Raw genomic sequence first — 22,546 nt, 5'->3', positions numbered from 1 at the left:
ATATCCATCCGGAATTATCGCAAGCATGTATTATTTTTAAATAAGAGCCTTGAACCTATGTATTTGTATGTGGTTTGCAGATACTGAACTTCAGGTGACTCCCCCAGTCGCTTTCTTCACACTGTTTTCTCGCGCACACACATACAATGTTGTTCCCACCACCAGTGCATCATAGTTGTTCAGCCAAATAAGGGAAGATTGGAAGGTGGGGGGTGAAGAGAGAGAGAGAGAGAGAGAGAGAGAGAGAGAGGAGAGAGAGAGAGAGAGAGAGAGAGAGGAGAGAGAGAGAGAGAGAGAGAGAGAGAGAGAGAGAGAGAGAGAGGAGAGGAAAGGAGGAGGGAAGGTGGGAGACAGTGACAGGGGGAAAGGTAGCGTAAGGAACAAGAGAGAAAAAAACAACACCAGGGCTGTTGCAGTGGATACAGTTTTTTTACTGCTGGAAGAAGCTGCTCTCTTTTCTGATATCCTGCCATTTGAGTTTGGAAAGCTAATTAGGTGACTGAAAAGCTGGCATTTAAAGGCTTATTCTGTTACTGATCAATACTAATTAAAAACTAATGGATAATTAAATGTGCTATTGGGATTCTGATCCACTCAGTGCCAACAGGCAGAATTGCTCAATGACTTGAAATGTTTTTGCATCTCTTCATGGACGTAACAATTTGAACATTTTCAGACAAGAGCTGACCAATTAGCTGCCGAGAGGAGCCAGGATGAGTCCAGCCAGGAGCATCCAGCTAGTCCTGATTCTCTACTTTCAGCACAGTTACGGTAACGTATCTCATTTTCATACTGACTTCTGCTCTCCTCACAGAACTTTTTGATTGCTTTTTAGCAGGAAGAACCAAACTGTTTGAGATAGAATGCCAGTGCCATGCAGGAGTGCAGAGAGTTTGAACGGGAATGTTTCTGCTAAAAACTTCAGTTTTCTCTCGAAGTTGATTGTGAAGCAGACATTTTACCGAATTCTATTGCACTGTACAATAAGTAGATTTAGGAGATACTGATAAAGTTCATCATCAGGATATTTCAAGCTCATAATGTATTAGCATTTGTAATGTTAATGAGCCCATACTTCTTGCATGTTGGTACTATGCTAAATTAATTTACTTAATTAATTTACTTAATAATGTAATCTAATTAATTTAATTAATTAGATTGCATTATATAACAGCTCATTATAGTCTTTAGAAATGAAAGACATTTATTTACATATATATTATATACATATTTTGAACAGTTCTTTCAAAACAATCTGAAGCACTTGGCAAATAATATACATCACACTTAAAGGGGCAGCCTAACACTAGTCAAAGGAACCGTCAAGTATTATGAATAACTATTAAGTTATTAATAGTTGTCAATAAAATTAAGTAAGTGGTTTTAAGTATTAAGTCGTTTTAACTAAAGTAAAGTAAGTGAGAAACAGGAGTTTTAACAAAACTGGAGACATTATTCGAAGATACAGAGAAAACTTTACCCCTAGCATCCCTGCAAGACATGGTAGACCACCAGAATTGGCATCAGATAAAGAGAATTTAAAGTGCTACAGCCTCCCATTTTCAAGATGCTTAATTAGAAGGGTTTTTTTGTAGTCTCTAAGATAAAAAATATCCCTGCCCCAGTGAAGGTTTTGCACCATTTTGTCCCAAGAGTGTATAGCAGGTTTATAATAGCTTTTAATTTTATTTATTTATTTATTTTAAGTTTCGTTTCCCTTAGTCTTATGGTATGGTATGATAGAGCAGTCATGCTGGTTCACCACATACCAGCATTCAAAACAATATACATCAATCAGGGCTTGTTTCTACACTCATTGTCCATTTTATCAGCTCTACTTACTCTATAGGTGCACTTTTTAGTGCTACAATTACAGACTGTAGTCCATCTGTTTCTCTGCATACTTTGTCAGCATCCTTTTTCCCTGTTCTTTAGTGGGCAGGGGTCCTCATAGAGCAGGTACTATTTGGGTGGGGAATCATTCTCAGCTGTGCAGTAACACAGCCATGCTGCTGCTGTCTGATCCACTTGTACCAGCGCAACACACACTGACACACCACCACCACTTCAGTGTTACTGCAGAGAATGATCCACCACCCAAACAAGGAGGTGCTCATAATGTTATGCCTGATCGGCGTATGCTGATTTTGGTGGTGATCAGCATATTAACTTTCGCTGCTGCTGACATATCGGCTTATGCTATTTCTAGCAGGGTACTCTGTGAATATCCTGAAAATGAGCCTGATTACAGCTTACATTTGAAGGGTTATTTTGTAATGGTAAATTTCTTTTATAAAACCTCTGAGGAAGTCATGAGGCAGGTTTGGCCTAGATATTAATCTGAATGCTGCTGCTACCTGACCAGTAATTGAAAGTATATTTAACTTCTTACACTGCAACAGCATTCTGTTGTTCAAGCTTAAAGAGACTTGAGGAAAAGGATTAGCAAGGCAGAAGCTAAATGACCTCATCTCACAATGTATACTGTGTAAATGTCTGTTTGTTTGTTTCACTCTTTCAGTGTGTACGCTCACTCCAGCACGTGCCCATGCAGAGGAGAGACTGCTTCAGGTTTTATTCAGCCGCTATAATAAGCTCTCCCGCCCTGTAGCGAACATCTCCGACGTAGTTCTGGTCCACTTCGGTCTCTCCATTGCGCAGCTCATAGATGTAGTGAGTTCCACTGGCACAGTACAGTTCGCAAAAACTCTAGCTACAAAAAAATCATTCAGTCACATCAGCCTGTTAATACAAAACAATACTTTTGAACTTCATGACCATTAGTTTTATCACATTCCCTCTTGAAAAGAAATATGATTATACTAAATAGACTTGATCTGAAAATAGCATTTTAAACATTTTTACTTTGTACCTTACTGCAGGACGAGAAGAATCAAATGATGACCACCAATGTGTGGGTGAAACAGGTATGTTTTGATCAGTTGGAGCATATAATTGAAAATTAATGAGATTTTTAATTGGAACTGGGCTTCCATTACCCCATTCTCAGTTCTCCTGTCATGCCTGCTGATTCAGAACATTGATGAGAGTGTATGTGTCCTGACAGGAATGGAGCGATTACAAGCTGCGCTGGAACCCTGAGGAGTATGAGAATGTCACCTCCATCAGAATTCCCTCTGAGCTCATCTGGAGACCTGATATTGTGCTTTATAACAAGTGGGTGATTCTTTATACTGAGTCCATTTTAGCCAGACCACTCAGATTAACACAAACAGTCTAGGTTATTCCATTAAATGATTTTTGGTTTTCCCCTGCTTGAACTTCTCTTACGTCCTGTTCTACTCATGCTGTAGACTGTTAGAAAAGAGTAGTGTACAGGTAAATTGTCCAACCCTCAAAGGAACAACATGGTCCTTGAGGTCCAATTAGGAACCTTAATGAGTTTTAGAGATACACTACGTTCACTTCCCATGGGGTACATTTGTACCGTTTTATAACGGAATGAAAAAATAAAAAAGCCTGGAGTCAAGGCAGAGTGTATAGAGTCAAAGCAACTTTCAAAATATATCAACAGAATAGTACAATTAGGTTCCCTACCTTACTTGCGTGCTGCACTCTATAGCGACAGTTTTTGTTCCCTGAAAGTTTTTTCTAAGATGTAATCATTCTATCATACATATACAACATTAATCTGAACTGTGACTGAGGCACAAGGTGACCATTGTTAATAATGTCTGGATGTGAATTTAACTTGGAGGGGAAAAAAAAACTTTCTATACAGTCAGAGATATAGAGACATATACTGGTTTGTCTTCCAAAATTGTTAATGCTTTGTTATAGATTTACAAAAATGGAGTTTGATTGTACACTCAACATATGAGAAGCCTAACTTTTGTAAAGTTGTGCAAAATTGTTGAAAAAGTTATATATATATATATATATTATTTCCTTAAAAAAATCTCACAGTTCACTAGAAATTCTAGAGGCAAAATCAAATAAATGTCCGTTCCTGTTTATTTTTCCTTGGGTCTTTGTGAACGCTTAGATAATCCACTAAAGAGGTAATACAAACTATTCAGAAGGCTCTGCCAGCAGAAAGACTCTGCTATCTTCAAACTATTAACACAGAAGTTTGCTAAACATTTTCTGAACTTTAATTGAAATCAAGTTTAAGGGCCAGATTAGACATTGAATTTTGCAAACAGTTTTTGGTGGGATTGGTGTAAAACGACTTCAAAAAGGTGCCTAATATCTATGAAGTATGGAAGTATGGTGGAGGAAAAACCTAATACATGGCATCATACACATCTCACCAGGAGGCTAAGACTGGATCATGCCTGAATCATTGTTTAGGACAATGATTGAGCTCTTGCAGAGGCCATCCAAGTTCCTTGATCTAAACCTACTTAAAACCTATGGGGTGAGCTGAAGAGGAGACCAAAATGAGGCCAAAGAACTGTCTGGGAATATTTGAAATGGCCAAATGGTGTTAGATGCCTTTACATATGCTCTCTCTCCTCATACAGTTTTATAAGAGAAGACTTTGTAGCTATATTGGCAAAAAGAGGGTGAGAAAGTGGTAGATCAAGGCATACCAACTGTGATAAATTGATTTTACCTCACTAGAAGGTTAGATGTCTTCAGTTTTTTTTTCTTTAGATCTTTTCACAGCTAATTTTTGTCATTTTTTGTCACGACTCTACAGGGCACTATAAGCTATTATTTCCTCAATTATAACTTAACATCTTTTTTGTTCCAGTGCTGATGGAGATTTTGCTGTGACACACCTCACTAAAGCCCAGCTGTTCCATGATGGCAGAATCAAATGGAAGCCTCCGGCTATATACAAGAGCTCCTGCAGTATTGATGTCACGTTCTTCCCTTTTGATCAGCAGAACTGCACCATGAAATTTGGCTCATGGACGTACGACAGGGCCAAGATTGATCTGGTGAGCATGGACAGTGCCGTGGACCAGATGGACTACTGGGAGAGTGGGGAGTGGGTCATCATCAGAGCTGTGGGAACATACAACATCAAGAAGTATGAGTGTTGCACAGAAATCTACCCCGACATCACCTATTCCTTCATTATTCGTCGGCTTCCTCTCTTCTACACCATTAACCTCATCATTCCATGCCTACTGATCTCCTGTTTGACTGTTCTGGTGTTTTACTTGCCCTCAGAATGTGCAGAAAAGATCACATTGTGCATCTCTGTCCTCCTTTCCCTCACTGTCTTCCTCTTGCTCATCACCGAGATCATCCCCTCTACCTCTCTGGTGATCCCGCTCATTGGAGAGTACCTCCTTTTCACCATGATCTTTGTCACACTCTCCATCATCATTACAGTGTTTGTGCTAAATGTTCACCACCGCTCCCCTCGCACGCACCGCATGCCTCACTGGGTGCGGCAACTCTTCCTCCACCTGGTGCCTCGTTACCTGTTCATGAAGCGCCCGCCTGCTTCTGGCAAGAGGAACTGCCGCAAACTAATTGAGATGATGCACAGACCAGTGGTGCCACAGGCAACGTTGCTGGGAACAACCACCCTCCCTCCTTTGGATAGCCCCCGACCTGATGCGGGTATGGTCTCTGCTGTGCCATTAGGTGGGCTACAGAGGGAACCAGCTGCCAAAACTCCACTTTTCTGCAGCTCCCCCAGCAGCCAGTACTCCATCCTGCAAGAGGAACCAACACAGGTGCCACGCACACCTGCGCTCAGGTACACACAAACACACAACACTTCTGCCTCCAGCCCCTCCTCGTCCTTAGACACAGCCCTCGGCCCTCTGCTTCACACGCTTCCCCTTACTGAGGTATGCCAGTTCTACTGCCACAGTGCTGAGAGCGTATTTGTAGATGGCAAAGACGGATTGCATGAGACAGAGAGTCTTCAGCACTGTCACAAGCATGAGGGGACAGCTCTACAGGCCCATTGCAGTGCAGATGGAGGTGGGGGCACTGGGCAATGTACAAGACACAAACTCCTTGAGACACAAAACTCAAGCTCCAACTGCAGCAAAGAACCCAAAACTGAAGAAGTAGACAGTCCACTGTCCCAGGCACTGCTGCGAGCCCTCGAGGGAGTCCAGTACATCGCTGACCACCTCAGAGCTGAGGATTCTGACTTTTCGGTAAGTTTCCAAAATCTAGCTAAAGGTGCTCTCAAATGCAACAACAGCTTAGAAGTGTCAGGAAATGGTACTATATGTTCTGCCGGTGAGAGTCTACACCTATGCAGAACTTAATTCTGTTGCGCTTTTCATTATTTCATATGAATATCAGGTCAATTCCGTAGGCGTTACCAAGACACAAGCCTCACATACCAGGAAAAGGTTTCAGCTTATTTACAAATTCTTTGAGCCACTTTGGGCTGGACATATTTTGTCATTAATTTTTTACCAGTAAGAAAAAAAAAAGATCTATAAACCAGCCTTCTCACAGGAAACCAGTCATGCACAAAAATCAATCTGAGATGTAGAGACATGATTGGAAGGCGTAGCCCAAGATTTAATGTTCACTGGATTTCTATCTTTTTTACCAGGTAAGGGAAGACTGGAAATATGTTGCCATGGTGATCGACAGAATATTCCTCTGGATGTTTGTGCTGGTGTGCATTCTAGGGACAGCTGGACTGTTTCTTCCTCCCTGGCTGGCTGGAATGATCTAGAATTCATCATTGAAGACAGAGTTGGATGTGAGCAGAAGGGAGAAGGCAAAGAGACCTGCCAATCACTTCCTGTGTCCTCATTAAAATGGGGATCTGCTGTATTTTTCTGTGTGCATATACAATTTCACAGTAGCACATTCCACAAGGGCCTGTGTGGCCAACATAATGATGAAGCACTTTTCCAAGGTCAGCTTATATTTCACTGAGATGCGTTCCAAAAGCATATATATTCATTTCCATCCTTTCAGCAATGTACGATTTCTGTCACAGGTAGTCTGTTTTGCTGACTGCCGGATCGTGTTTGTTCCTCTGTGCATTATTCCACTCAACTCTGAGAAGTGTCCAGTTTTATGCACTACTATCATTTGCAAATTCCATCCACAAGCCTTCATGCTATTTATTATGCACTACAACTTTATATGTGTATGAAACTTTTGACATCCAGGGGAAAATATTTCATTTAAATACAATAGTGTAAGCTTTGTACCTGATATTGAAAAGGAGTTACTAATAGTTAGTCATATGTGTACACACTGTTTGTACTGTGCCATAGCTGTGAGTTTTCGCAATTAAAAGTTCTCAATAAATGACTTAATACCTTTTATTCTTGTTCAGGACTGGAGTTCTGTTATTAGCCGTCTCTCTGTACCCTTAGGACAAATCTCTCTCCGTCTAAACAAATCTTGAGTAATTGCCCTCTTCTCGTCCTGGTTGTGACAAATGAGTCGGCATGAGGTCATTATGAATGTCGATGGCAAATTAATGTTCCAATACAGGTAGAACATCCCGTCTCAGCCCACAGACAGACTAAAGAGAGATTGTGACAAGCTCCCTTGAAGGTTCCACAATTCACCATGTTGGCAGTTGCATTAGGACACCAGCAACAAACGGTGAACAGAATTCATTCCCTCACACGTTAAAGATTGCTTGGAAATTTAGCGAGACAAAATTGACCTTTTCTTGAAAGATTAATGGGCAAACAGAAAATTACCTCTCAGATCAAAAAGCGGTCTTGCCTGTTTACTTATTTATAAAATCAGATGAACAATTACTCCTCTCAAACGTTTTTTCTTTACTGCAACATTCAGCACAAATAGGGCCATCATGAATAAAGAATATTAAGAGCAGCTTAGTTCAAAATCTGCCTCTTTTAAACATTTTACTGGAAGAATTTTTAATCCAGTATATTTGACAAATTGCTCATTAAATATACAAAGGTGCATTCTATGGTATAATCCCAATTAAACTACAAAACAGTAGAAATGTCCTACCTGAGCTATCAACAGCATTAAACTGCACTAAGAGCAGCTTATCTATTAGTCTGGTATATCCTGTTCTGCCCTCCTGAGAGGAAGACAGAAAACACATTAATATTACAGCAACATGAACTGCCTCGCCTGGCGGCACCCCAAGATTTCCGGAAAACATGACTTAAAAATAAGAATGTAATTGTTGACGTTATCAACTCCCTGGTTAATCCTGCTGTAGCTAATTTACCTATACCTGCTGCACACTCACTCAACAGGAATAATCAGTGTGAAGTTTTTTTTTTTTTTAATTTAATTAAATGCATGGCCTACTTAACCAGTGCAAGTGATGACAAAGATTATGAAGCACTGTCAAATGGAAACAACATTTTGAGAGGCATTTTGAAAAAGAAACAAAGGACAAATAAAATTTAACAATAAAATTGGCTCCCTGAAAAAATTACATCTCACTTTTTGTCTCTCTCACCCCATTTATAATCAGCCACCATGCTCAGTGGTTCAAATACAGGATGAGCACAATTCGTAATAACAGTAGCATGAATAAGAACACAGAAGACTGTTTGTGATGTGAGGAAGCAAGCATCAGATCAAAATTCAGTCATTTTCTTATGCGTATCTGCCTTCTTCCGAGCTCTTTGGATGAACTGCTCCTGAGCCTTCAGCTGCTGCAGCAGCTTACGTGATGCAGCGAGCTTCTCCTCGATATGGCCCATCACTGCGGCATCCCTGTGGAAGGAGAAAAAGGAAGAAAGCCAGCTTCAGGAGAAGAGAACACAAAAATGACAAAAATAATAGGCAACGAGAGCCCGACCTACCTTCCGTTTCGTCTGTTCAGAGATTCTGTGAGTCGCTGGATTTCTTTCTCCACCTGGCTCACTCTCTCGGTGGTCTGAAAGAGCTGAACGTTGAGGGAGCGCTTGGTGCTCTTTCCTCCCTGATAGGCCTCCAGGCCACTGACCGAGCAGCTAACGGAAGGTGTGGTAGAACTAGTAGCATCTCCCAGTTTAGAGTTCAAAAAGTCAAACACATTATGGCGTGTTGATGTAGAAGTCCGCTTCCTTTTTCTTTTCCGTTTGCCAGAGACTGGATTGTCTTTGCCAATGGCAGCCTGAGTCTTCTGCTGTGTCAGCTCTGCACACTGGTCTAAGGAGCGGCCTTTAGGGAGGATCACAGCCTGCACAGGCTCCACACGGCCTGAAAGGGTCTTCCCCAAACCTGCACATATGTACACAAGCTGAAATTTTCCCCAGGAATTCCTAAAGAACTGCATAATTCACAGAGATATTCCTCTCTATTGTAGCTAAGCATTTATTCTGAACAAAAATGTTACTACTTCCCATATTTCAGCTTTGTGTAGCAATACATGATCACTTGAAGGGGTCTCTTACCTTTCCCTAACTCATAGCCCATTTTCAGCAAGAGCTTGGAGCCAATGCCACGAGTATGAGCTTCCCAGCCGCAGAACTCAGCACTGTTTGCTGGCACGGAGTTCTCCTCTTTATAGGAACTGAAAACTGAATGTAAAACAGGCTCGATGTTTTTCATTAACAATGCAAAAAATGACAAAACATAAGTCAAAAGTGGCATTCAAATAAGTATCATGGGACTTAAATTGCAGTAAAAACTATTTGAATTCTCTTATTTTGGGACCCTTAAGCAAACTGACCAATCTTGAAGGGACAAACCTTTAGCATAGCCTGCGTCACATTCCTCAGAGTCCTCTTCTGAGTCAGAGGAGGACTCGTCTGGCCGGAGAGGAGGAATTACACCATCAGCTTCCAGGACAGCCTCCTTCAGCAGCAAAGAATCAAATTTTACAGTGTAAAAGCCACCCTCGATCTCTGGGAACAGTAAAGGGGCATCAAACGTCAATATTCAAAACAAAAAAATATGAGTACCAAAGCTTGGAAAAGATAAACCAACAAATTAAGCTCCTTTTCAAATCTCAGTTCTTAAAATAGTGGGGGAAAATATAAAAACACAACCGAAAAATGTATGATAGCCAAAGCATGGAAAAGATAAACAAACAAAATCAAGCTCCCTTTAAAATCCTTGTTATTAAAAAATGTGTGAAGAATTCTGGACAGAACGGCTGAGGAGTTGCACCTGTAATTTTGGCAGGATACCAGATGCCGTCTTCATGCTTTGCCAGACACGAGGATCCCGGCTGCATGTTTGTAAGATCTGCTTCAAGGAAGTCCCTCAGCTCGGACACACGCACCACCTCCCCATGAGAGTACCTGTGTGACAACCAACAAGAACAGAGTCACAAATATTATTTCTGCACTCTCAAGAAGAACCAATAAAGTGAAATGACCCATGTAAACGGCTAAAATGTCAATCAAAAATATTCAGTGCAATAATGCACACATATGTCCCAGCCAGCCTTCTACATATGCTATACAGATTCTTAAAATCCATTTAATTCTTAAAATTCCAAAACTACTATTATATGAATTTAAAATAAGTTCAAACAAGCTTGAATACCTGCAGCTGTCCATGAAGCGGCACTTGTCTTCCAGAAAGAAAGAGCAGGGTTTCATGGACTTCTGTGTGGGATAGAGGTAAAGCACTCTCACTCGAGTCTCTTCCCCATCTGGTTCCTCAGAGCACACTACCATGGCATTATGGTACTCAAGTGTTCCCCAAGAGGTGTGATAAGGTGCTCGTACTTTAGTGCCACTAATATCTACTTCCTCCTCCTCCTCTTCCTCTTCCTCCTCATCATTCTTGGGGCTTTGTGCTACCTCCCCAGCATTCTCAGACAGCTCAGAATAAAAGGCGGCAAACTCTGTGTCCAGGTTGGTCGCCTTGGGCTGTTCTTGAATTTCAGTTGTTGTCGTCGGTGTTGAGGAATCCTCAAGTGAAGCTAAAAGTCGGCTCTTCTTGACTGAAACCAAGCTAGACTCTGTAAGTTCAATAAGCTGTAACAGATCCTCTTTTAACTTGAGCAGGTCTGCCTGCTCAGATGCACCCAGACCACAGGCCAGGGCAGCCTCCACCTGCTGAAGCTGGGCATTGTAGGTTTCAATGGCTTGTTCCAGGCTGCCTTCATCCATGATGAGGAGCTATAATAGGAGGCGCCTGGAAATCTGCAGGAACATGGGAATGTTGCAGAAAGCACCTTCTTTTCACCAACAGCACTTGTTCCAATCAGTAAATTGACCGTACGACAGAACAAATTACATCTTTATGCTATAACATGTAGTTATGGCATGATGGTGGATGAGGAACAAGGCGACGAGTCACTTAAGACTGATCTAGCTAGTCAGATCAGTTTAATCTGTATTTTTTGCTACTTAGAAAGAGTAGCTACATATTTTTTCCATACAGCTTTCAGCTTTATTTAGACTTCATGAACCCTAACCGGCACACTTGCTAAAGAAACTTCCCTTCTAATGTAGCCTTTCTTGTACCTTCTGGCTACTAACTACTAACTGTTTAGAACGCTATTTGACGACTGGTGGTGACAAGTGGGCTTGTACGGCTCCAAAAACAACCACAAACTACGAACAACCGTGAAGGTCGGTATCACAGAGAGCTAGCTAACTAGCTAGGCTAATAACAAAACGCCGGTTTGGTACACTTCGGCTAGCTAACTGCTAACCTAGCTAACTCAACAAACCCGGAGGTCTTTTTCTGTCTTCGTCCACAGATATTTCATAAGAATGTAACAAAACTAAACATCCTGGTCTTACGTTGCCTTACATTACATAGAGCTTAAGTCCGTGCGGTTATACTCTGCTGCGCTGCGTTTCTCTTCTTTCAAATCTGTATTGTACTTGCAGCTATGCAGTTAGCTAGCTAACTTACTAGCAGAAACTACTGAGGAGGGCTGGGAGTCGATTCTCTCAAAGCTCTGAACTCGATTCCTCACAAGTGTCATTTAAGCACTGATGCGAAATATCTTGCCGTCGCTCTCTAGACAGCCTGCCTGAAAGTTTATCTTTCATTCACTAGATTTTGCTCTGAGCAATTTGGGGGAAAAAAACAAAACAAAACAAAAATAACTTGCTTGCAATGAACTTGCGCTGAAACATCCGCTCTAAGATGAGGGAATAAAATTAGGTAGCGTAACGTTAGTTAGATGTATGCCACCTAGTTTTATCGTTAGCTCTCCAGACTGTTTTGTTAAATGAGTAACTAGAACTGAGGTGGGAGCACACGAATCCATGTCCAGTGTGTGTTGTGCTCTGGGAATCGATTCACTTCACGAAATCGGAGCCGACTCCAAAATTGGAAGTGGACAGCCCTGCTACACGACGTCATTCAGGAGTTTCAGTTTGTAGTTGATTTTTAATATCCATGTTCTTATAAGCACTGTTGGGAGCGAACATTACACATACAATAAGTATAAAAACTATATTATGATCAATGCCACCTTTATTACATAAAATAAAAATGTGGTTTAATAATGTGGGTTTAATTATGCCGCCTGTTATTCTTTAAAAATATACCTCAAAAATCATAAATGAATAAATCATGGAATTAAACTTCATATACTACTTTATATAGTTCATCAGTCACAAATCTTAAACAAGTACAAAAATATTTTAATATACCTTTGAAAGGAATAAACATTATTTAAAACAGGTACAGTTTTATAAAAGCACATGTATACCTTATTTTTGCCATGTACGGTCCATGTATACAAAATGTAAATAAACTAACTGCCTTGCTTCATGCTGAGATTGAATCAGTATAGTAGATGGGGCTTTTTCCTTTAAACCAAATTAATCAGTATGGTCCTCTGGTCAGGAGAAGAAGGATGATATCTTGCTCTGTGATTTTCCTGCAGAGAGGTGTGAAACTGGAGAAAAATAAAATGAAACAAATAAATATTTTGATGTGCTTACATAATAAAAGTGTTTTATGTCAATATGTCTGGCCTCTATCTATTTTATAATCAGTTAGGTCTTTGTAGTAACAATGACTTTAACATGAAAATTACCAGAGATTAGCAAATACATGTGTGCGTTCTTGGACCTGGGGTAAATGTGATCCGAGTTCTACCTGGATTCGGATGATTGGAAGCCTCTTCTGAGTCCTGGCAGGTCACTAAGGCACTCCCAGTCAAAGATCTTAACATCTCAGAAAACTGCTGACTATGGTGTGGTGGAATAAACACAGCTAACCCTAAACAAGACCAAGGAGACATGAGCAGTTACGTTTTCATATCTCTGTACATCTGAAAAAAATTATGCTGAAAGGCTTTCAGAGAGATGACATTGCCTCTAGGTGTAGATCAAGAAACTCACGTTTTAGAAGCACAATGTCTTCGTCTCGTTCAGTTAGCAACCCCACAACTGTTGATACCATCTGCTCATAATTATTTGTCTTCTTATACGTCTGCAGGGCTACAAACAGTTGATTGGTTTTTTCAGCACCAATGGCCTGTTTAATATCAGAGAGAAGGGTCGTGCTGAACTGACTGTCTTTGCCTGACTTCTGTGGCTTTTGGAGTTTCTGGTCCTTCACACTTGCATTTACTGTGAATGGGGGGAATAAAAATTACTGATACAGATATAACACAGTGCATTATCACTTGTTACTGCAATTCTGCCATCTGCAATACTGATATTGCTAAATGCTGCAATATGCCAATGAGCCTGATAACCAAATCATATTTTGTACTGCTTAGTCTTAACACTGTAAGAAATCAGTTTCAGTGTGCTACTGTGGTGTTTTAATGAATGAAGGTATCCTAACCCCAAAAGTTAACCAGTTTTGGCCATCTGAAATTTTGCCCGAAAATGGTCAAAAATGTCACTTTGTGTTGAATGAAAAAGAAAAAAAAAAGCCTGAAAAGTTTGGCCAGAAAGCACCCACAAAAAATTAAATAACTACACTGGTTTAGCACAGATGTGTTTGTGTGGAACAATTTCACAGTGACTATGAAGGATATTAGACGAGTGACTTCTAATCTCTATTTATCCTGAGTATCAGCAGGATGTACTGTGATGGAAAAATGTGAATCTGTGTCCAGCATTAGAATAATTGCACATAACCAACTATATGTACAATACCCAAGACCTACATTACAGGCTTGATGAGATATGAGATTATATATAGGCAAGTGTTTATGGGAATTTTTGAGAATTCTTTCAGAAGTTCATTTGTGACGTCAGACACCGATGTTGGACGAGAAGGCCTGGAACAAGCCTTGGAACATTAAGGGGCCATCCCCAAACTGTCCCACAAAGTTGGGAGCATGAAATTGTTCTCCAGGCAACTGCTAAACCCACACTCCATCGGCTTGCCAGACGGAGAAACTTGGATGCAGCTGCTTGGCCATGGAAACCCATTCCATGAAGCTCTCTACGCACTGTTCTTGAGCTAATCTGAACGCCACATGAAATTTGAAGGTCTGGAGATTTGGAGGACTCTGCAGAAAGTTGGTGACCACTGCCCACTATGCGCATCAGCATCCGCTGACCCCGCTCTGTCATTTTACGTGGCCGACCACTTTGTGCCCGAGTTGCTGTCATTCCCAATCACTTCCACTTTGTTATAATACTACTGACAGTTGACTGTGCAATATTTAGTAACAAGGAAATTTAACGACTGGACCTGTTGCACAGGGGGTGTCCGATTACGGAACCACACTGGAATTCACAGAGCTCCTGAAAGCGACCCATTCTTTCACTAATGTTTGTAGAAGCAGTCTGCAGGCCTAGGTACTTGGTTTTATACCCCTGTGTCCATGGAAGTGATTGGAACACCTGAATTCAATGATTTGCATGGGTGAGTGAATACTTTTGGCAATATAGGACATTTAGTACAAAAAAAAAAAACCTACAGCAACTCTCTTTCCATTAGATGCATCACTAATAAAAATGCAAAAGAATGCAGTCTTTAACAATATCACATTATAGATACAACAAAGCATTTTAAATAAATTGCAAGCTGCATCACATTTGCAATATGTAGCAATATATAGCAAAAGTCTGGTTTACAAACACATCTTCTACAAAGAAATTCTGCACATTTTAATGCACTATTATGGACTAAATTTAACATATTGGGAAAAAATAAAACTTACAATCCCAGCACAAGCAATTGAAAATAAGGACTGTGCAAAGGTTAAGGCACATTTCATATTTTATGCTTTTTTTGTCCCCAATATGTTAAACTTAGCATATTACATGTCATTTTTAAGTTTATTTTCTGTAGAGGATGTACATGTAATTTGACCAGTGGTGCCCATACACTGCATATGACTGTTTAAACACAACTAAGCTGGCTATATTGTTTTGCTTTTACACAAACAAAAGATATTGACACACCTCCACACAAATTGTGAGTTCCCAGATGAGAACCACCTTGATTCAGTTCTTTGCTTGAGTCTAGTTCTTTGCTTGCACCCATTTCAGAAGTCTTCACTTTGGCTGAAAGAAAAGAATGTACAGCTAAAGCAAGCAGCAGCCAACCATTTTCCTTAATGGTACCATTGTTTTGATGGCTAGGTGTTCTCTCTTTGGTTTAGAACACAAAAAGAAAAAAGAAAAACAGGGAACCATGTAACAGAGAGCACATCTTACCTGTTTGTTGCACAAGCGTCTCCCTCTCCTCCCTAGACAGTGAGTGCTCAGGCTTGTAGCCACAGCCCTGGCCTGTAAGCAACTGACACTTCTCATCAAACTGCTTCTTGTGGTGTGGTCGAATAAACTGGTAGAGCCCTTTAGCAAAATTATACACAAAGGCACACAGATCAAAACGTGTATCCCAGTGGAACCAAAGATGTGAGCCACATAAAGTAGCCAACAGAGAGGGTTCATGCATCGGAGATATTTAAGATCCATCTTACTAGCTCAGTAAAGATTGTGATTCAATGGGTGGCACTGCTTAGACGTTTAAACAGTAAATAATGAGCAGGTATTTTTATTTAGCAAAAGCTGTGCTAATGTTACACTGTGAGGTAGGAAATGACATTTTCCATCAATATATAGCACTAAACACATATAATGCAATACAAGTCTGAGCTTGTTCTCATTTTCAGGCAACAAGATCAACAAGACAGACCAATAATCTAGCAGATTTTGGGAAGGGGTCACTGTGTTTTTCTGATACATGTCCTTCAAGCACATAAATCACTAAAAGTGAGCAGGATTTACTGCTGTGGTGCAGACAACCTGTCAGACTCAACGAACAGCCAACCCGTACTGAATACAGACTTTATGACATTTAAGAAAACCAAACAAATCTGCAAACCCTATGGACTCTTTTATAATAATTAAAATCCAATAACAAGTAAGCAGCTAATCCATGTGAAGACAGAGACTGCTACCATGCTCCACTAAATCAGAGACCACTACAGGCAAATTAATCAAGGCTAAGTTCAGCTCTGTAGCAACCTATTAAAAGATATGCTAATGATAAAGGTACTTTAAGTTTTATTGCATATGTGGTCCAGCTGTTAAAACTCAAAACTTCATTGAATTTACTCATCTATCTTTAACCCATTAGGAATGGTTAGAGGTCAAGAACTGTGATTAGGAATTGTCAATTACTGAGCATAATAAATCCTTGACTCTTCAAATCTTGTTATAACAGTCCAAAACCATGGGATCCTCCAAGTTGCTGGCCAAGGATAAAGCTAATAACACCTGCAAAGCCAGGGAAGGTTATAAAAAGACATCACAGTGCTTTGAGCTTGCAATTTCCCCTGTCCAAAACGTCATTAAGAAATAGGAACTGTGGAAGCCAAAGCAAGCCCCAAATGACAGCAAGCAACCTGCAGGAAAGTTTTGCTGAGACAAGAGTGGTGGTGCACTGTGCAATGTTGCTTGCACAAACATGACCTGCATGGAAGAGTCATCAGAAGGAACCCGCAACTTCCTCACAACAGTCAACATCTTGATAAGCTAGAGTTATTTTGGAAACAAGTGCTGTGGACTGATGAAGTAAAAATGAAATTATTTTATGATGGAAACCAAAAGGTATGTTTGGAGGAGATAAAAAAATGAAAAGAACATCTTTCCAGCTGTGAAGTGGATGTATTATGCTGTGGGGTTGTGTGGGAGCCAAAAGCACAGGAAACTTTGCTTGTATAGATGGACGAATGGATTCCATTAAATATTGTCACATTTGCTTCAAGAATTCTCTTTTCAGTCAAGAAAGTTAAGCTGAAAAGAGTCCGGGTTCTATAGCAGGACAATGATCCAAAACATTACCTCAAAATCCACCAAGAACTACTTTAAGAAATGTAAGCTTTGGTAACGACCCTCATAGTACCCTACCCTGAAAATAACTGAAAATCAGTGGGTACATTTGGGTAGAACTAGAAAATGTGAATGCCAAATCTCAAACGAAGATTACAAAGACACCTAACATGCAGTAAAGTTTTTGCAACCGGTGATCTACAGAAAAAGGGGTGTTGCGGAGAAGTGACTTAGTAGGCTGTCTAAACATTTGCACATACCACAATTACAATTGAATTTTTTTCTATTTTTAAGTGAATCCAAATAAAAAGAAATTCATCAACACATACAGAAAATGTTATATTTTAAAACAACTTGCTTCAGTGATTATGTTTATTTCTTTTCACAACATTCAGCAAAATATGTCATTTCACCACGGATGCCACAATTACTGCTTACAACAGGATGTGTGTGTATATATGACTTAACTACTGTTTGCATCAACATCTACATTCTCAGACATACCTCTAAGCAGGCTGTGCGTGTTGGGGTCTTGAATAAGGAGCTCTGCTGCTTTTGTGACAAGGTCATCAAGGTTATCTGTTGCCTTGTACACCTGGAGGGCATGCATCATCTTTGTGAAACTATCTTGACTCAAGCTTTTCTTCAGCTCCAACATGAATGTCTTGCCTCTGCCTGCTGCGCTGGACTCCACAGGTTTCTAAAATAAATGTCAGGAACAAATCTATTCCACATAACATGATCTATGCTGGTGGCTCATGCTCTTAATTTTTTCTACACTAAATATGAATAAACACACCAACAGCACAAAAGAGGTTTAGTTACCCGATCCTGAACTACTCTGATTTTGCGTTTCCCACCCCTGGATTCATCGTCCAATCGCTTATCATATTGTAGAGATAGTGTAGACAAGCGGCTGGCCTGCATAACAACATAGGGACAAAAAAAAAGCTATCAAAATGTTCTAATGAAACAGAAACATGAGATCATAGGAGGAGATCTTTGGCTTTATTTAAGCCAAAATTTTCACACAAAGATCTTTCTCTCACCCTCTCCTCCCCAGCCAGGTGATCTTCCTCTTCTAGCCTGGGTTCGCTGTTGTCCAGTGCATCGAGCAAACTCAGAGGCTTCTTCTTGCTGGAGCTCATGTCCATCTCATACTGGATACACAGCCTGGCTGTCCCATCTCTCCCAGTGTCCTCTGCATCAGCAATGGATGGAAAATATTCAGGTTGCTTGTCATAGTTCTCAACATTTTAAGACATGTCAGACATCCAAGTTAAGTTTAAAATGTGTTTTTGTGTAGTGAAATAGTTTGTTTTTACTTGAAAGTGGTGGCAGTGGAGGTATGTGGAGGATGGGGAAACAGCTGCCCTTATTATAACTTGTTTCTTTAAAGACAATGAGAAAAGATCATACCCAGTTTTCTTTTCTTTAGGCTGGGCACATGAGAGTCTAGCACTTTGGCTTTCAGAGAGGAGCTACTCTGCCAGTGACTTTGAGCTGAACGAAGACACCCTCCACCCTGGCCAGCAACTGAAACTGATTGACTCTCGCACAGTACATTTTGTACCTTCTTCTGTGGTACTGGCCTCTAACAAACATTAAACACCAGCATCAGAATCAATAAATCAGCAACAAAATCAAACTTCAACAACTGAATTTAGTCTTTAATTAAGACTTAGGATAATCAGATAACACAAAATTGTTACTCACAAGTTTCTGTGCAACCCTGAAAAACTGTGCGGCGTCTCGGACCACAGAGCCAAAGTTATCATAAATCCGTACGCAAGGCCTAATCCAAGAGGGCAGCTGGGCTCGTGCATCTGTATATTTGAACCTAGATAAAACAAAGTCAAGTAACATAACAACATTTGTAATTAGAGAGGAAAAGCACATACCTTAATAGTGTTACATGAGAAACCTGATGTTATTTGTTCTCAGCTTAATTTTGTACCATTTCATTTTAATTGTCCGCTGGAGATGCTTTGCAGATGCTCATCTTACATTACCCTAAATGTCTACTAACTCTTAGAAGTTATTACTTTTTGCTGATATTTAACTAATTCCACATTAGTTACATAATCACTTTCGATTCTGCAGTTGAGTATTTTTTTCCATTTGTTTTAAGGTCAAGAAGTGACAAAAATGTGGCAAAATTCTAAAGCATGGTTTCCCACAAAACAAAACCATATGTATAATAATATTTCCCTCAAATTTAAATTATACAACAGCTTATACTAATGTTTATGAACACAAATGTGGTTTCTAAACATGTTGTGTATCATCAGTCTTTGTAGATAACTGACAAACTGCATGTTTTATTTTGAAGAGAGCAAAGCTTAGTCATGTTTAACTGAATTTAATGCAAAACAAGTATAGCAAATATTTAATAAATGTGTGTTCATAATATTTATTCATAGTTTCTAAAAAATGTTTAAAATGTAAAATCTGCATATGTTACAAGTGACTACTTCATCCTTCATTTTAAGGAAATTCTCTCAGACTTCTTTATTTAACTTTCAACCATAACTGTTCATTTGCTTTTTCTATGCTATCTGCTCACATAGGTGCAGCAATATTAGCAAACTGCTGCCTTCTTCAGGTTAAATTATTAAGTCACTTTAGATTGGATGTTGCTTTGAAAATGTAAACGAAAAAAACAGATGACAAATATTTCTTGCCGAGGTTTTATTGTAACCGTTATCGATAATGTCTAACAATGGTTTCAACCATGTATCTAATTTCCTCATTCTTTTGTTATCAATCACGATCAATGACCAGTCACGAGTCAAATTCACCTAAATTTTCCCTTACCTTAAGGTTGTGAGTGTTGGGTTTAAAGTCGACAACTGGCTTGAATCAATGACATAAGTGAATAAAAACAAACTACTGCTGACCACACTGTTATGTATACTTAAAAAGAAAATTGGGGGCCCAATCATGTTCAGGGGTAAGATTCAGAACAAATGGTAAGTGGTGCGCATTGCGTTCTGACCAAAAAGATATTGGGCTTCATTCACCAACTGTTCTTAAGAAGAAATTTCTTCTTAAAACTTGAACACAGTTTTCATGAAGATTCAGACATTCAACCCCCGGTTTCTTATTTGGGATTTATTCTTATGCAAGAATAAAATCTACACACAATCAAGATTATAAAAAGGTGCAAACAATTCTGCAGTTTAAGAACACATTATGAATCTGACAGACATTTTCTCACGGCCTTCCTCAAGTACAAACTTAAGAAAAAAATGTGATATGGTGACAGATATTGGTGAATGAAATTAAATTTCACTTGAGGTATCAAGATTCCAGGCTAACTCCATCATCTTCTCAGTGACAATAACAACAGCGTTTAAACTACTTTTAAACCGCTTTGAGAAGCTTCAGGGACAATTAACTAGCATGCAAAAACTAAACACTTAATGTCTGTAAATTATTTATAAATCATGAACATGACAGATGTCCATGTCCACCCTACAAATTAACATAGTCTAATCCAGAATCTGTTTTAATTTGCTTTTAATCATCTTTATTTTCATCAAATCTGTACCGCAAGCATAATGGTAATTTCCATTAGCCTGTGAATTGGAATTCCTATGTAATATTAGTATCAGGCTAACAATTTCATTTCTGCATGTCCTAACTGATTAAATGATGAGGTCTCAAGAATTTAACCCTTTCAGAGCCACATTATGGGCACAATGATGAGAGTGCTCTATTTTACACCTAAAGCCCACAACTGATGATAAATCAAATGTTTGAAATGTTTTACAACTATTTTTTTACTAACTAATTTTGATAACCTTATCACGCATGCAAGTTAGTGCAAGAAAACCTGAAATACAGTGATGTTTTAAAACATCGCAATATTTGGTAAGACCGCTTTTCATACACATACTGTATACACATTAATATATTTATTTACCTAGTGATGTATTTTGTATCCATACACATGTGCTAAGCATACTTAGTGTTCTATAGATTTGTAGATGATCTATAATGGAACATGAAAATAAAGTGTGGGCAAGAATTTTTCTCAGTAACTCTGTGACGAGCTCTAACCTGTGGTCACAGAGGAAGATGGCTCCATAATCCTCACGGTGGCGGATCACTCTGCCGATGGCTTGATTCACTGCACGGGATGCTTGCTGCCTGTACCACTCCTGCCCGGAGAGATACTGAACACAGACACACCAGTTAGTTAGTGTGTATGCAATGTACTAACTCAGACCAAATGTGGTCCAACCAAGCCTTGCACTGAAACTTTACAGAATCTGCTACCTGCTTGTTTCTGGTCTTGTTTTTGCACATCTCATCCAGGTACTGCATCTTCAACACCACTCTGGGGTCCATTCTAGGAGGAAAGGGAAGGCCAGTGATGATCACACCACGGCCATATGTGTCTGCAAAGTCCAATCCTTCACTCGCCTTGGAAAAAGATGATGTAATAGACATTTCAGTACAATACAGGTCTATTGAAGGTTTTATAAACAATATTTAAACTGTAAAAATCTTGCACTTTTACCTTTCCCCTGCATACAGCAAAAAAAGTCCCTCCATTGGACTTTGGATCATTTACCTTGTCATAAAATCCATCAATCACCTGGAAGAAAAGAAATATCTAAGCAATTATGATTGATAACACTGTTAAATGTATTGTAAGACTGCGCTGATGACTATCACAGACTGCTTGACGTTTTAAAAAAGTGTGTGTTGCGGGGGTGATGGCAAAAACCATACCATGAACTGCGGAACCGCACTACGAGAGACATACCTCCGTAAATGTGCCTTTTCCTTTGGGTTCCACAAACATGGGCTTCATATTCTCTATACGGTCTGCATGGCCGTTAGCCTGTTTGAGTCAGATAAGGAACGACCATTGGCATAATTCTTTTCATTTATTCAACTGTATTCATACTATAATATCACATGAATACTCGTAAAGTGATAGCTCAGTAAAAACATAATCAGCTAAGACATGCCTAGGGTCCATGCCTAGGCTGGCCCTAAAAAGAAGATTTTTTTTAAGCCACCAAACTATAGCCTGAACTACAGTATATATAATCAGCAAAGGAAAATATTAAAACATTTTTAGCTGGATTAGGTAAATGCATCATAAATCTCTTGACATCCTTGTCACCTTATCTCAAAGTGAAACAAAGTATGTGAAAAAACCCAACAGGTCAGAAGGGCTTGTGCTGTGATAGACCCAGATCTGTCACAACCAGTGCATACTGAAACACTGATTAAAATGTAAGCGTATCTGTATCAGACAGATCGATGCTTCAAATCTTATTGTTTTTAACTGTAATTTTGAGAAGTATTCAAGTACTTGTTCAGAAATATCAAAAAGTATTCAAAGTCTGTAATAAGGGCCAGTGCTAGTTCTTTAGTAAATAATGAAAGCTTATATCCATTAAATAGCAATGTTCAGATCTAAATCAGTGAAAAGTTGTTTCAAACCATGTGTACTTGCTACGTGA

General features: G+C 39.5%; 3 protein-coding genes across 7 annotated transcripts in view; 1 reads left to right on the top strand and 2 right to left on the bottom strand.

Moving 5' to 3' along the window:
• Window positions 1-367: 367 nt before the first annotated feature.
• Window positions 368-7,225, top strand: chrna4b (cholinergic receptor, nicotinic, alpha 4b). Of its 2 annotated transcripts, XM_017716670.2 has the most exons (7): window positions 368-495; window positions 677-771; window positions 2,522-2,673; window positions 2,883-2,927; window positions 3,068-3,177; window positions 4,721-6,095; window positions 6,506-7,225. In XM_017716670.2, the coding sequence occupies exons 2-7, from the start codon at window positions 714-716 to the stop codon at window positions 6,629-6,631; spliced, it is 1,866 nt and encodes a 621-aa protein (XP_017572159.1). In that variant the 5' UTR covers window positions 368-495; window positions 677-713; the 3' UTR covers window positions 6,632-7,225. The 2 variants fall into 2 exon arrangements, with proteins under 2 accessions (XP_017572159.1, XP_037401250.1); XM_037545353.1 differs by lacking the exon at window positions 368-495 and having other exon boundaries at window positions 519-771.
• A 749-nt stretch (window positions 7,226-7,974) lies between these two features.
• On the bottom strand, window positions 7,975-11,725 carry zgpat (zinc finger, CCCH-type with G patch domain). 2 transcript variants are annotated; one of them, XM_017716613.2, is made up of 7 exons: window positions 11,608-11,725; window positions 10,387-10,991; window positions 10,006-10,139; window positions 9,585-9,740; window positions 9,288-9,413; window positions 8,715-9,114; window positions 7,975-8,625 (listed from the first exon to the last, which is right to left on the bottom strand). In XM_017716613.2, the coding sequence occupies exons 2-7, from the start codon at window positions 10,956-10,958 to the stop codon at window positions 8,487-8,489; spliced, it is 1,527 nt and encodes a 508-aa protein (XP_017572102.1). In that variant the 5' UTR covers window positions 10,959-10,991; window positions 11,608-11,725; the 3' UTR covers window positions 7,975-8,486. The 2 variants fall into 2 exon arrangements, with proteins under 2 accessions (XP_017572102.1, XP_017572101.1); XM_017716612.2 differs by having other exon boundaries at window positions 10,387-11,703.
• Window positions 11,726-12,264: 539 nt separating this feature from the next.
• rtel1 (regulator of telomere elongation helicase 1) overlaps window positions 12,265-22,546 on the bottom strand; it is a 28,715-nt gene continuing 18,433 nt past the window's right edge. For all 3 annotated transcript variants that reach the window (XM_037545352.1, XM_037545351.1, XM_037545350.1), the window contains 14 exons: window positions 21,838-21,915; window positions 21,589-21,666; window positions 21,345-21,491; window positions 21,126-21,241; window positions 18,777-18,900; window positions 18,480-18,654; window positions 18,110-18,261; window positions 17,886-17,981; window positions 17,565-17,760; window positions 15,441-15,578; window positions 15,186-15,287; window positions 13,158-13,388; window positions 12,913-13,035; window positions 12,265-12,709 (listed from right to left, as the gene is read on the bottom strand). In XM_037545352.1, coding sequence (XP_037401249.1) covers window positions 12,654-12,709; window positions 12,913-13,035; window positions 13,158-13,388; window positions 15,186-15,287; window positions 15,441-15,578; window positions 17,565-17,760; window positions 17,886-17,981; window positions 18,110-18,261; window positions 18,480-18,654; window positions 18,777-18,900; window positions 21,126-21,241; window positions 21,345-21,491; window positions 21,589-21,666; window positions 21,838-21,915 — 1,812 coding nt within the window. In that variant the 3' untranslated portion in view covers window positions 12,265-12,653. The remainder of the gene's footprint in view (window positions 12,710-12,912; window positions 13,036-13,157; window positions 13,389-15,185; window positions 15,288-15,440; window positions 15,579-17,564; window positions 17,761-17,885; window positions 17,982-18,109; window positions 18,262-18,479; window positions 18,655-18,776; window positions 18,901-21,125; window positions 21,242-21,344; window positions 21,492-21,588; window positions 21,667-21,837; window positions 21,916-22,546) is intronic.

This window comes from Pygocentrus nattereri, chromosome 15 (assembly GCF_015220715.1).
Source record: "Pygocentrus nattereri isolate fPygNat1 chromosome 15, fPygNat1.pri, whole genome shotgun sequence".
NCBI classification, from domain to species: domain Eukaryota; kingdom Metazoa; phylum Chordata; class Actinopteri; order Characiformes; family Serrasalmidae; genus Pygocentrus; species Pygocentrus nattereri.
This window is presented reverse-complemented; position numbering and strand designations above follow the sequence as displayed.